At 39.7% G+C, this 15,108-nt stretch overlaps 1 protein-coding gene across 1 annotated transcript in view; it reads right to left on the reverse strand.

The window, feature by feature from the left end:
* The window catches only part of LOC134352894 (sodium- and chloride-dependent neutral and basic amino acid transporter B(0+)-like), a 73,438-nt gene that overhangs the window by 41,181 nt on the left and 17,149 nt on the right, over window positions 1-15,108 (reverse strand). Inside the window, exons 6-9 of the mRNA XM_063060476.1 lie at window positions 10,821-10,953; window positions 3,671-3,811; window positions 2,504-2,732; window positions 1,589-1,714 (exon numbers count right to left, since the gene is read on the reverse strand). Coding sequence (XP_062916546.1) covers window positions 1,589-1,714; window positions 2,504-2,732; window positions 3,671-3,811; window positions 10,821-10,953 — 629 coding nt within the window. The remainder of the gene's footprint in view (window positions 1-1,588; window positions 1,715-2,503; window positions 2,733-3,670; window positions 3,812-10,820; window positions 10,954-15,108) is intronic.

Consider the following 15,108-nt stretch of genomic DNA (forward strand, 5'->3'; position numbering starts at 1 on the left):
ATCCTCTTTTCATCTTCAGCTTTTTTACATACAGTGTGATGTCTGCTTCCAAAATTTGCTGGTACTTAATTGAATTCCTTCTTCCCTCTACCAGTGAAATGTTCCCCGTGCCACTGGCTGCAACACAAGCCTAAAGCACGATCGATCCACCCCCGTGCTTAACAGTCGGAGAGGTGTTCTTTTCATGAAATTCCGCGACCTTTTTTCTCCAAACATACCATTTGGCTCATTGTGGCCAAAAAGTTCTATTTTAGCTTCGTCAGTCCACAGGACTTGTTTCCAAAATGCATCAGGCTTGTTTAGATGTTCCTTTGCAAACTTCTGATGCTGAATTTTGTGGTGAGGACGTAGGAAAGGTTTTCTTCTGATGACTCTTCCATGAAGGTCATATTTGTGCAGGTGTCGCTGCACAGTAGAACAGCGCACCACCACTCCAGAGTCTGCTAAATCTTCCTAAAGGTCTTTTGCAGTCAAACGGGGGTTTTGATTTGCCTTTCTAGCAATCCTATGAGCGGTTCTCTCTGAAATTTTTCTTGGCCTCACAGACCTCAACTTGGCCTCCACCATTCCTGTTAACTGTAATTTCTTAATTACATTACGAACGGAGGAAACGGCTATCTGAAAACGCTTTGCTATCTTCTTATAGCCCTCTCCTGCTTTGTGGGCATCATTGATTTTAATTTTCAGAGTGCTAGGCAGCTGCTTAGAGGAGCCCATGGCTGCTGATTGTTGGGACAAGGTTTGCGGAGTCAGGGTATATATAAAGCTTTGGAATTTGCTTCACCTGGCCTTTCCTAACGATGACTGTGAACAAACCATAGCCCTAACAAGCTAATTAAGGTCTGAGCCCTTGGTAAAAGTTATCTGAAAGCTCAAATCTCTTGGGGTGCCTAAACTTTTGCATGGTGCTCCTTTCTTTTTTTCACTCTAACATTGTACAAAACAAAAATAATACATTAATCTTGCTTAATATGTTGAAAAGAATGTTTCATCCTTAACTTTATGATTTTTGGAGATCAGTTCATCTTCTACTCACTTAACTATTCACAGTAACAGACATTTTGACAAGGGGTGCCCAAACTTTTGCATGCCACTGTATACTCAAACACTTGTGCATTAATATAAATGTAGTACTTCAGGCATTAATCTTTGGAGAAAAGTAAGTACTATTTGTTGAGTCTGTGCACTGAGACCACAAGAAAAATCCATGTACAATAAATAGTGGAAGAAATGCACCACTTCACAAACAAACAATCCTCCCTTCTCAACAGCATCAATCTGTGGTTCCTATATCAATCATCTTGGAAGCCACACAACCAGAGTAGAAAGAAATTCAGCTCCATCTTAAGAGATTGCTTATAATAATATAAAGATTAGATTAGATTATGAGGACACTCAGTCCTTGTTTATTGTCATTTAGAAATGCATGCATTAAGAAATGATACAACGTTCCTCCAGAATGATATCACAAGAAACACAGGACAAACCAGGACCAAAACTTACAAAACCACATAACTATAACATATAGTTACAACAGTGCAAAGCAATACCATAATTTGATAAAGTAATGAAGTAATGTAATTCTTACCTATATTTGCAAACTGACTGTCAAGTCCGAGTGTGACCAGCATGAAGAAAAACAAAATTGACCAAAATGGTGCTGCTGGCAGCTGTGCGAGAGCCTCTGGATAGGCAATGAAAGCCAAACCAAAACCTAAGCAGGGAAACAAATTAAACGCTGCAATTAATCTTACTCCAAACCAAACAATGTAAATGTTGTCACCTTTGAAATGATTATTATTTTTATTATTATACATAGCTGAGTTCTATCAGTTTTGGTGGTATAATTGTGCATTTTAGTCTGCCACGGATAGCTATTCTACAATAGGCTATGTGCTGGTGAAATTGACATTTTCTATTTACGGTCTCAAGCTCTTATTAAAGCCATCTGTAGAGGAAAGTATCCTTCTACTTTGCCCTAGCAATGTATGTTCTTCCCTCTTTCAGATTTGACGATCTTGTTCCATGATGCCATTTTCCCATTGCCCCAAACAGCCATAACAGCCATCCTGGGTATCACCAAATCAATCTTTCCAGTTTTTTGCTGTTGTCCATGCCACAAGTACCGAGATATAATCTGCATAAACTCTTTCCAGGCAGGACTCTTGCATACAGCTGTCGTTGTGGTTATGAGTCCCTCCGTTAATCCGGAATGGATTTGATTCTAGATCCCAGAAGTGAAACCAATATTAACCAATCACATGTAATACATCCAAATCAAATCAATTAAATCAATGATGGCCACAGCTTGTTTGGGTTATATGGCCAAAGCTATATAGCCTGAGAGTTGCACATCTGCTTTCATGTGCAGATGAAAGACTGCCTATCACATTTAGCTTAAAACTAACACAGTTTTGCCAATAGGGTGAAAATGCCATGTTTCTTGAGAAGTTCACTTCTACCTCATTGGGTATTGAAGATAATAGGTCTGCTTGTGAGGTACCTGATTTTGCAACTTCTGAAACAAGCTTGTCTTGTATGTGAGCCATATGTCCAAGGACAGAGAAGATGGCAAATCCAGCAAAAATACTTGTAGCACAATTAATAATACAGACAGTGATGGCATCTTTGTAACAGTTGTTGTGGAATCTATTGTAGGATGACAGTGCTGTTAAACCTCCCCAAGCAACTGATAATGAATAGAATATCTGAGTTGCAGCATCTTTCCAGACCTGATAAATGGAAGGTAGAATTAATTAACACGGGAGATTGCGCATCAGTTTTGCATACAATTACATTGGAAGTTACTACTTTGTATTACACCTTCATAATGAGCTGAACAACTGAAAATCCTTTTGTCAGTAATTAATAGAAAAGATGGATAAACTTTTCACTTTATCTAATTTCCTCCAGAATACTAGATTGATTCCCGAGGAAGGGTCTCCGACTGAAACGTCAACTATACTTTTTTCCATAGATGCTGCCTGGCCTGCTGAGTTTCTCCAGAATTTTGTGTGTGTTGCTTGGATTTCCAGTATCTGCAGATTTTCTCTTCATGGAGATTGATAATGTTATATTTTAAACACGTCATGTTGAATGTGTATTAACTTTTATCTTTGTTAAAAGTAGCAGTAAGTAGAATAATTAAAATGCAATGAGAAATTCACCATTTAATAATCAGATCTTATGTCAGTAAGTGTCATTTCATAATATTGGAATCCCACTTTATTGTTTTTATGTAACCTGCCCCAATCTTATTAGTATATTGTTTACAAGACACTAAAATGAAGGTATGAAGAATGTAATATAGTCGTTATTGCATTGGATTTCTTTAAAATCCTCTCCCTCCCAATTCTATCATATCTTATTCCATCTGATTGCATTTTAAAAAAATCTTCTCCATGTCTGCTGTAATATCCTATCTGTAAAAATTAAATATTAAAATATAAATCAAAGTTCTCAGTCTTTATTATTTGGTAGCAATTTTCTTCTAACTCTATTAATTAAAATACAGTAACCAAGGTAATTTTCCTCATGTATAAATATTCCAAAAAGTGGCAGTTGTTTATAATTTTAATTTTTCATAAATCAGTGAAATAAAGAAAAGTAAAACACAAACTTGGTTTGACTAAGAAATACAGCTGCTTTTATAGATTATTGGTGCACATACCTCAGCATCAGCTAGTCTACTGATATCTGACTGGCTTCCAATGTAGAATTGAATTCCTTTATAGGCTCCATCCAGGGTCGCACCTCGGATCAGGAGTATAATGAGAACCACATAAGGGAACGTTGCAGTGAAATAAACCACCTGATTATGGACAGTAGATTCACAAACAACAAAGGATTATAAAAGAAGCAGAGAATACCAAAAGTTAATTTGATGAATTGTAATTACATAAAAACATATTTCTTTTGGATATTATTTTACTGAACTTAAGTAGGGCAAATTTGAGATGGATTTTGCTTCCAAAAACAAAAGATCCCATACTTAATAATTAAATGCCTAATGCTTAGGGACAGACAAAATATTTGTTAATTATAAATTTATTGAACCAAGTGCACTGTTTGTAAAATACCACAATTTTCTTGACAGAAATGGGATCTTATCTTTAGCTGCAATATTATTTTTAAATGCTTGTTGGATTTGATTGTAACTGCTTATAAAAGATTTGTCGTGATGGGAGATTTTAATTTCCCAAATATCGATTGGCATCTCCCTAGGACAAGGGGTTAAGGTGGGGTGGAGTTTGTTTGGTGTGTGCAGGAAGGATTCTTGACACATTAAGTAGATAAACCAACAAGAGGAGAGACTGTACTTGATTTGGTATTGGGAAATGAACCTGGTCAGGTGTCAGATCTCACAGTGGGAGAGCATCTTGGAGATAGTGATCATAATTCTACCTCCTTTACAATAGCTTTGGAGAGAGTTAGGAACAGACAAGTTAGAAAAGCGTTTAATTGGAGTAAGGGGAATTATGAGGCTATCAGGCAGGAAATCGGAAGCTTAAATTGGGAACAGATGTTCTCAGGGAAAACTAAGGAAAAAATGTGGCAAATATTCAGGGGATATTTGTGTGGAGTTCTGCATAGGTACATTCCAATGAGACAGGGAAGTTATGGTAGGGTACAGGAACCGTAGTGTACAAAGGCTGTAATAAATCTAGTCAAGAAGAAAAGAAAAGCTTACAAAAGGTTCAGAGAACTAGGTGATGTTAGGGATCTCGAAGACTATAAGTCTAACAGGAAGGAGCTTAAAAAGGAGATTAGGAGAGCCAGAAAGGGCCATGAGAAGGCCTTGGCGGGCAGGATTAAGGAAAACCCCAAGGCATTCTACAAGTATGTGAAGAGCAGGAGGATGATACATGAAAGAATAGGACCTATCAAGTGTGACAGTGGGAAAGTGTGTATGGAACCAAAGAAAATAGCAGGGGTACTGAATGAATACTTTACTTCAGTATTCAGTATGGAAAAGGATCTTGGTGATGGTAGTGTTTACTTGCAGCAGACTGAAAAGCTTGAGCAGGTAGATATTAAGAAAGAGGATTTGGAAAGCATCAAGTTGGATAAATCGCTGGGACCTGATGAGATGTACCCCAGGCTACTGTGGGAGGCGAGGGAGGAGATTGCTGAGCCTTTGGCGATGATCTTTGAATCATCGATGAGGACGGGAGAGGTTCCGGATGATTGGAGGGTTGCGGATGTTGTTCCTTTACTCAAGAACGGGAGTAGAGATAGCCCAGGAAATTATAGACCAGTGATCCTTACTTCAGGGCTCGGTAAATTGATGGAGAAGATCCTGAGAGGCAGGATTTATGAACATTTGGAGAGGTATAATATGATTAGGAACAGTCAGCATGACTTTGTCAAGGGCAGGTCGTGCTTTACGAGCCTAATTGAATTTTTTGAGGGTGTGATTAAACACGTTGATGAAGGAAGAGCAGTAGATGTAGTGTATATGGATTTCAGCAAGGTATTTGATAAGTTACCTCATGCAAGGCTTATTGAGAAAGTAAGGAGGCATGGGATCCAAGGGGACATTGCCTTGTGGACCCAGAACTGGCTTGCCCATAGAAGGCAAAGAGTGGTTGTAGACGGGTCATATTCTGCATGGAGGTCGGTGACCAGTGGTGTGCCTCAGGGAACTGTTCTGGGACCCTTACACTTCGTGATTTTTATAAATGACCTTGATGAGGAAGTGGAGGGATGGGTTAGTAAGTTTGCGGATGACACGAAGGTTGAAGGTGTTGTGGATAGTGTGGAGGGCTGTCAGTGGGATATTGATAGGATGCAAAACTGGGCTGAGAAGTGGCAGATGGAGTTCATCCCAGATAAGTGTGAAGTGGTTCATTTTGGTAGGTCAAATATGATGGCAGAATATAGTATTAATGGTAAAACTCTTGGCAGTGTGGAGGATCAGAGGGATCTTGGGGTCCGAGTCCATAGGACACTCAAAGCAGCTGTTCAGGTTGATGCTGTGGTTAAGAAGGCATACGTTGTATTGGCCTTCATTTATCATGGAATTGAATTTAGGAGCCGAGAGGTAATGTTGCAGCTATATAGGACCCTGGTCAGACCCCACTTGGAGTACTGTGCTCAGTTCTGGTCGCCTCTCTACAGGAAGGATGTGGAAGCCATAGAAAGGGTGCAGAGATTTACAAGTATGTTGCCTGGATTGGGGAGCATGCCTTATGAAAACAGGTTGAGTGAACTCGGCCTTTTCTCCTTGGAGTGATGGAGGATGAGAGGTGACCTGAATGAGGTGTATAAAATGATGAGAGGCATTGATCATGTGGATAGTCAGAGGCTTTTTCTCAGGGCTGAAATGGTTGCTACAAGAGGACACAGGTTTAAGGTGCTGGGGAGTAGGTACAGAGGAGATGTCAGGGGTAAGTTTTTTACTCAGAGAGTGGTGAGTGCATGGAATGGGCTGCCGGCAACGGTGGTGGAGGCGGATACGATAGGGTCTTTTAAGAGACTTTTGGATAGGTACATGGAGCTTAGAAGAATAGAGGGCTATGGGGAAGTCTAGTAATTTCTAAGGTAGGGGCATGTTCGGCACAACTTTGTGGGCCGAAGGGCCTGTATTGTGCTGTAGGTTTTCTATGTTTCTATGTTTCTATGTTTGTTAAATTAACCATGCAAAAATAAATTGTTATTGAGAAAGGACTTTCTTTCGCATTCAGATGGAGGATGAGCTAGTGTACTATGCTTGAACAAGGGAGACTACAACAGGATGAGGGAGGAGTTGCCTCATGTAGATTGGGAGCACCGACTATTTGGTAGGACATTCGAGGAACAGTGGAATACTTTTAAAGAGATTTTTGACAGTGCTCAACAGAAGTATATTCCAGTCAAAAGTAAGGACAGTAAGTGTGGGGACAGCCAGCCTTGAATAACTAAGGAAATAAAAGATAGTATCAAATTAAAAGCTCATGTGTACAAAGTTGCAAAGAGTAATGGGAGACTGGAGGATTGATAAAACTTTAAAAAGCAACAGAGAACAACTAAACAAGAAATAAGGAAAGGGAAGACGGCGTATAAAGTAAATTAGCACAAAATATAAAAACAGATAGCAAAAGTTGTTATAAATATATAAAGCGGAAGAGGGTGGCTAAAGTCAATGTAGGTCCCTTCGAAGATGAGAAGGGGAAATTGATATTGGGTGATAAGGAAATGGCTGAGGCATTGAACAACTATTTTGTGTCAGTCTTCATGGTGGAGGACTCGTCTAATATGCCAAAGAAAGATGTTATGGACGAAGTAGGAGGTGAGGACCTTGATAAAATCACTGTCACTAAAGAGATAGTGATGAGCCAACTGGAGGGCTTGAAGGTAGATAAGTCCCCTGGTCCTGATGGGATGCATCGCAGGGTGCTGAAGGAATTGCTAGAGGTTATAGTAGATGTGTTGGTAATCATTTATCAAAACTCTCTAGACTCTGGGCAGGTCTCGGCAGATTGGAAGACAGCAAATGTCATGTCACTTTTCAAAAAAGGATGTAGGCAAAAGACAGGCAACTATAGGCCACATACATCAAAGTTGCTGGTGAATGCAGCAGGCCAAGCAGCATCTATAGGAAGAGGTGCAGTCGACATTTCAGGCCGAGACCCTTCGTCAGGACGAAGGGTCTCGGCCTGAAACGTCGACTGCACCTCTTCCTATAGATGCTGCTTGGCCTGCTGCGTTCACCAGCAACTTTGATGTATGTTGCTTGAATTTCCAGCATCTGCAGAATTCCTGTTGTTTGCAACTATAGGCCAGTTAGCTTAACATCTGTATTCAGGAAAATGCTTGAAGCTGTCATTAAGTAAGAAATAATGATATATTTAGAAAGGAGTGGTTCCATTAGACAGATGCAGCATGGATTCAGAAATGGCAGGTCCTGTTTGACAAACTTACTGGAGTTCTTTGAGGACATAATGAGTGCAGTGGCTAGAAGGGAACAAGTGGATGTTGTATACTTGGATTTCCAGAAGGCATTCAATAAAGTGCCACACAAGAGACTTATAAATAAGATACAGATGCGTGGAGTTGGAGGAAGTGTATTAGCATAGATAGTTGATTGGTTAACCAATAGAAGGCAGAGAGTTGGTATAAATGGGTGTTTCTCCGGTTGGCAGTTGGTGGTGAGTGGGGTGCTGCAGGGGTCGGTGCTAGGCCCACAGCTGTTTACCACTTACATTGATGATTTGAAAGAGGAGACTGAGTGTAGCATAGCAAAATTTGCTGATGACACTAAACTGAGTGGAAAAGCAAATTGTACAGAGGATGTGGAGAGTCTGTAGAGGGATATAGATAGGTTAAGTGAGCGGGCCAAGGTCTGGCAGATGGAATACAAGATGGAATACAGATAGACTATACCTTCTGGAGTTCAGAAGAATGAGAGGGGATCTTATAGAAACATACAAACTTTTGAAAGGGATAGATAAGACAGAAGTAGGAAAATTGTTTCCATTGGTAGGTGAGACTAGAACTAGGGGACATTGCCTCAAGATTCAGGGGAGAAGATTTAGGATGGAGATGAGGAGAAACTGTTTTTCCCAGAGAGTGGTGAATCTGTGGAATTCTCTGCCCAGGGAAGCAGTTGAGGCTTCTTCACTGAGTATATTTAAGATACAGTTAGATAGGTTTTTACATAGTAAGGGAATTAAGGGTTATGGGGAAAAGGCAGGTAGATGGAGCTGAATTTACTGACAGATGATCTTATTGAATGGCAGGGCAGGCTTGATGGGCCAGATGTCCCACTCCTGCTCCTATTTCTTATGTTCTTATGACTTTTAGAATGGCATGATAAATTTTGATGCACCTGAGTCAAACTTCCATCCTCCTCTGTCCTAAGAAGGGAATGATTTAAACATGGTACCTCACCTCCTTCAGTTGTAAGTTTTCGTCAAGACATTTTAAAAGCCAAATATTTAATTGTTTTAAATTGTTTTCTTATTTTTCTCTCCTTTTCTTAAGGCAATATTACTTTCCCTCACATTTACTTTCTCTACCTGATCTGATTCTAATTCAACTTCCACATTTCTATTTCAGTTGTCACTGAGTCAGAGTTGTACAACCTTTGACCTACCACATTAATGACCCGTGCTGACCTCTTTGCTCATCCACACTAATGTTACTTTCCTTCCTAAAGTCTGTATCTGTCTAAATTTTGTTTATGTAATTGCCTTTTTAAATTTTTCATTCATGCAATGATTGTAACCAACTCCCTACCTTTGCTGGGAGTGAGATCCAGATATCAACCATTCATTGCGTTAAAAAATCTTTCCCTTCAATTCTTTTCTCTCACCTTAAATCTATACCTTCTTGTTTATGATACCTACTACAAGAAAAATAATTTATGTAATCTATATCTATGCCTCTTATAATTTAATATACCTCTAATATACCTTTGCCATATTCACTCCATGCCTGTACTCAGTATTCTTAATCTCTTCTCATAACTAAAATCTCCAATTCAGGCAACATCCTGGAGAAACTTCTCTGCGCTCTCCAATACAATTAAATCCTTTCTGTAGTGTAACAACCAGATCTATACACTATACTCCAAATGTAGTCTATCCACTGTTTTGTAAAACTGCAACTTACCATCCCAACTCTTATATTCTATGCCTTGACCTACAAAAGCAAGTATGTCAAATGTCTTGTTTGTCTTTATACTCCTGTATTGACACTTCAAGGGAACCATGGATTTGAACCCCAATGCCCCTCTGTTTATCAACATTCCCTGTGGATATGTTCTAACCTTATTTGAAAATGCATTACCTCATAATTTTCAGGGATAATTTCACCTGCCAATACTCTGTCCAACATTTCACCTGATTTCTACCTTATGTAGTTTTAGACACCTTTGTCTTTGTCTACAACATCACCTACCTTTCATGTAATTTGCAAATGTATTAATCCTACCTCTTCCATAGACATCCAAGTTGTTAGTAAATATCATAAACTTCAGGGGATCCAGCACTGACCCCTGCGATATATCAGTAGTCATAGATTTCCAATCAGAAAGGAACCCTTCCACCACTACTCTCAGTCTCCTATTTTGGATCTGTTTTGCCAGTGTGCCCCAGATCCCATGTGCCTTACCATTCTTGACCAGTCTACCATGCAAGTCAGATGTTTTACTGAAACCTTTCATTGTTCTTCTTAATTACGTCCTCAAAAAATTCAATTACATTAGTGAAGCAGGATTTCACAAGCACAAAACCATCTTGACTTATTTTTGATCAGCACCTGTCTTTCCAAAGTATACAAATCCTATCCCTTAGGATTTTCTCCTTAGCATTTATGTATGGTGCATTGGCCTGTTACCTGGCTTACACCTGCTGCCATTTTTATCTAGGAACAATGTTCGCTCCAGTTTTTTGGCACCTTGCTTATGGCTAACGAAAATGCCAAGTCCTTTCCAGAGCCCACCTTTCATCTCTCCACTTCCCTGGTTTGATACATATTTTAAAAATAACATTGTTCAGCAGTTATACTGTTGTTCCTTCTGTTTATTCTAGCTCAGATCTTTTACATGCTTTCTCACATGTTATAAAGTCAACATATTCTGAAGTGAAGAGTAGAAAGGGGAAGTCTGACCAGTAGTGCTTTCAGAGGTCCAGGGAACTGTGACTGTTTCTTTCAGGAGAAAGGTCTTCAGATATCGTTTAGGTGGGCAGGACTCATGAATAATGGAATCCGCAGTTGCCTAATTATTAACATCACATTTGAGATAAACCAGCACACTTCTCAAATAATTCATAAATTGCAGTTGTATTGTTGATTGTTACCAGAATTTCCACTTTACTCATCACAAATTATTTTACCTTTCCTGAAGATTTAATTCCTTTAGATAGTGTGACTGCAATTATCAGCCAGGCCAAAAGCAGGCAGAGGGCTAAATACCAGACTATCCCCTCCGTCTCACCGATTGAACTTGAACGATGTAAAGCCACTTTACTGAATAAAATGAATGCAAAAATATCTCAAATAAGGATACTGTTAGCACATTTATGGATAAGTAAGATAATAGTCTACAAACTGCTGTGTAGTGTACACATTTTATTGCACAATGTGGCTGATTTGTATTGCAAACTTGTTCTTGAATTATGAATGTTATTGTTTATCTTAAATGTTTTGGACATGCATCAATGCAAGGAACACGAGAAAATGTGTTGGGGTAATTTCAAGGCCACTGCTATAGTCACAGGTTGTATCATAGAAACATATTTAACTTGTATTGTGGGCTGGGGAAATCCATCCTTCATGGGGCCCTGACCCCTTGCTACTTAAAGGGATGATCAATAAGTTTTAAGCTTAGGAAGAGTCAATATATTCTTAGACTTCAGTTGAAGAGTCAGAAGACTGTAGTTCCATTTATTTTCAGGATCATGTCGAAAGAAGGATAATTTCAGATTCAGTTGTTGATCTATATGATTTTTTTCCCCAGTTGACAACACAGATAGTATGGATGCTGTCTGCTTATTGAGAGCGATGGGGTAAAGGGTAGGAATGTGGACTTGAGGAATGTTGATCCAGTCATGACATTATGACTGACAGAGTAGAATCAAGGGGGGTAAGTGGTTTACTTCTCTTCCCTTTTCTGTGGGAAAGGTTCTAACTGAGTACTTTGCATCAGTACTTACCAAGGGGAAGAGTATGGAGAATAGGGAAATCAATGTGAAGTATGTTAATATGCGATGGCATTTTGAAATAAAGAAGGAAACAGCATTGGGTCTCTTAAAGATGGATTTTCTACATTCTGGATGGAAAATACCCCAGATTGTTGAGAGAGACAAGACATGAAATTTCTGGGGCCTTGATGAAGAGCTTTATATCCTATCTTGCCACGGGTGAAGCCTTGAAAGACTGATGAGTAGCTAATGTCATTTGTTATTCAAGAAGGAAAATAGAGTTATCTCTGGAAACATAAACTGGTGAGTCTCACATCAGTGGTAGGGATGCTACTGGTGAGGATTCTTAAGCATAGCATTTATGAGCATTTGGCAAAATTAGGGACAGTCTGTATGGCTTCCTGTGCAGTTTACTAGGAACTTGACAACGTCCCTCACAAGTGACTCATCGAAAAGATTAAATGCATGGGATCCATGGTGAACTGGCCGTTTGGATTCAGAATTGGCTTGCCCGCAGAAGACAGAAGGATAGTGAAATTATTCCAGCTGGCCCTTGTTCCCTGCAAAACATCATTACTTCAAGTCTAATGCTGTTGTGCAGAGATCCGTTGAGGAATTTCGGATGCTTGTGTTATTTATAGATGACTTGGGTGAAAATATAGATGGGTGGGTTATTAAGTTTGTATATGATACAAAGGTTGCTGTTGTTACAGCTGGTGAGTACAATTACCAAATTTTACAGAAGAATATAGATTAGTTGCAGATATGGCAGATGCAGTTTAAACCAGCCTAATGTGAAGTGTTGCACTTTGGGAGATCAAACATAAAAGGACAATACAACTATTAATATATTATTAATAGCATAACCATTAACTGCCAGGCAACACACACAAAATGCCGGAGGAATTCAGCAGGCCATGCAGTGTCTATGGCAAAGAGTAAACAGTTGACGTTTTGGGTCGAGACCCTTCCTCAGGACTGGAAAAAAGGACAAGCTAGAGCAAGAAGGTGGGGGGGAGGGGAGGAAGAAGTACAAGGTGGTAGGCGGTAGGTGAAACGGGAGAGGGAAAGGGGGTGAAGTAAAGAGCTGGGAAGCTGATTGGTGAAAGAGATAAAGGGCTGGAGAAGGAGATGGGAGAGGGTAGAAGACCATGAAAGAAAGTGAGGAGGGAGGAGCACCAGAGGGAAGTGATGGGCAAGTAAGGAGATAAGGTGAGAGGGAGGATAAGAATCGTGAAGTTTGTTGCAGCTTTGTAAAACTCTAGTTAGGCTGCATCTGGAGTACTGCATTCGGTCCAGGTCACTTCCCTGCTTCACCGACTATCCTTGATTTAACTGAAGTCCAAAACTCTATCTGTCTGTCTGTCTGTCAAAGAGTAATGTGTAACCCAGAGATTTTCTTGAGAACTGTTTTCCAAATGCAGTAAGGCAATTCTTACCCAACATTGACAGTACTTATTGCCTCATTGTTTTGGAATTTCATATGGTAGTTTATGAAGGCATGTTAGTGACAGTAGTTATATGTGTTAATTTAGAGTCACTTCAGTTCTCCTTAAGAATCAGTCAAAACTACCCTTGCCCATTCTGTATTTGACAGATTCCTGGAGGTCACTTAGAAAATAAACAGAATGGTAGAAGAAATCCAGCAGCATCTGTGGGGGCAACAGGCGTATGTTAGTAGCTCAGGCTGACCGCCTGCATAGCAATGTTGTTTCACCTGCTGACTTCCAACATTCTGTTTTTAGTTCCAGTTTTCAGAATCTGCAGTCTTTTTTGTCATGGAGGCAATTTAATTTGCTTAGCTTTATAGGAATTCACACTAGGGATTGCTTGACTGAAGCTGCGACTGCATGTTAAAGATTGCTGAGTAATGGGCTGACCTTCCTACTTTGCATAGGTAATGTTCTATTACTGAAGTTGAAGTTCAAGATACAAGATTCCAAGGGCACCGAGGAAAGGGCTGGTAACAAGAAATGAAGTTGCCTACTTCCCCTATTTGTATATAGCAGATCAATTTCTAAAGATTGGGACTATCCACAACAGGGATTAAAGTTAGCTGCTTATCTCAAGGGCAGCATTTCCAAAAATACCAGCAGAGCTATCTCATTCCCAATGGCTGCTGTGGTGGTAGCCTCACCATTCTGATCTACAACTTCAATCCATAATTGACTGCAGTCCATATGGTTGGACTGAGTGCCAGTGTACATTTAAACTCTAGGAATCTTTGTAAACTTCTTGCTCAGAATCAAAAATGGGAGATTCCATAATTCCATCTTTAATATGGTGCTAGCTGTCATAAGACCATGAGATATAGGAGCAGAAGTAAGCTATTTGGCCCATCAAGTCTGCTCCGAGTGCGTCCAAACGATACACAGCTTACTTGAACTTAGAATTTAAATCTCACAGCATCCTCAAATAAAAACATTATTTTTTTCCATTGTGTACTTGGTCCCATATTATGGCAACAGAGGAGGCCACACTCAGATTGGAGGAGCAACACCTTATACTCTGTCTGTGTAACCTCGTACCTGAGGGCATGATCATTGAATTATTGAACTTCCGATAATTGCCCTCCACCTTTACCATTCCTCATTCCTGTTTCCCTCTCACACCTTTTCTCCATACCTGCCTATAATCTCCCCTCTCCCTTCCTTTTCATTCATGGTCTTCTATCCTCTCCTATCAGATCCCCCTTCTGTAACCCTTTATCTCTTTTATCAATCAACTTCCCAGCTTGTTGCTTCGCCCCTCCCCTCTCCCCTCTCCCGGTTTCACCTGTCACCTACCATCTTGTACATCTTTCTCCCCTCCCCTACCCTCTTACTCTGACCTCATCATTTTTTCAAGTCCTGATGAAGGGTCTCGGTCCGAAATGTCGACTGTTTACTCTTGTCCATAGATGCTGCCCGGCTTGCTGAGTTCTTCCAGCATTTTGTACACTACCAAATATTCATCCTGATTTAGAAGCATAGAAACACATAAAACCTCCAGCACAATACAGCCCTTTTGGCCCACAAAGCTGTGCTGCACATATCCTTACCTTAGAATTTACCTAGGGTTACCCATAGCCCTCTATTTTTCTAAGACTTGATGATCAGTGATTGTGCTTAGCCATACCGATACACTGAGTTTGATTTATGTGCAGGGTCCCTGATCTCAACAGAAAAATATAGATACAAGTGCATGCTAATGGGAAGACTACTGAGTTTGATATCAAATTGTATGCATGATTTTGCACAAGGTGTGGTGTGCAAGGCAGGCATTGATAGCAATGGTGCAGACAGATACCGATCCTCACAGAATTGTCACTTTAGCATATGTTTTACAGGCCAAAATAATTTTCCATTGAGGAGATTAATATTTCCAAAATAAATTATTAACAAGATGGATATTAAGTTTGAAATAATATTGTTTCCTTTCTATTTTCAATTTCTCTACTACTACTATTGAAGAAGGAAGTCCATAGGATGTTCTGAAATAT

This window comes from Mobula hypostoma, chromosome 10 (genome assembly GCF_963921235.1).
Source record: "Mobula hypostoma chromosome 10, sMobHyp1.1, whole genome shotgun sequence".
Classification (NCBI taxonomy): Eukaryota; Metazoa; Chordata; class Chondrichthyes; order Myliobatiformes; family Myliobatidae; genus Mobula; species Mobula hypostoma.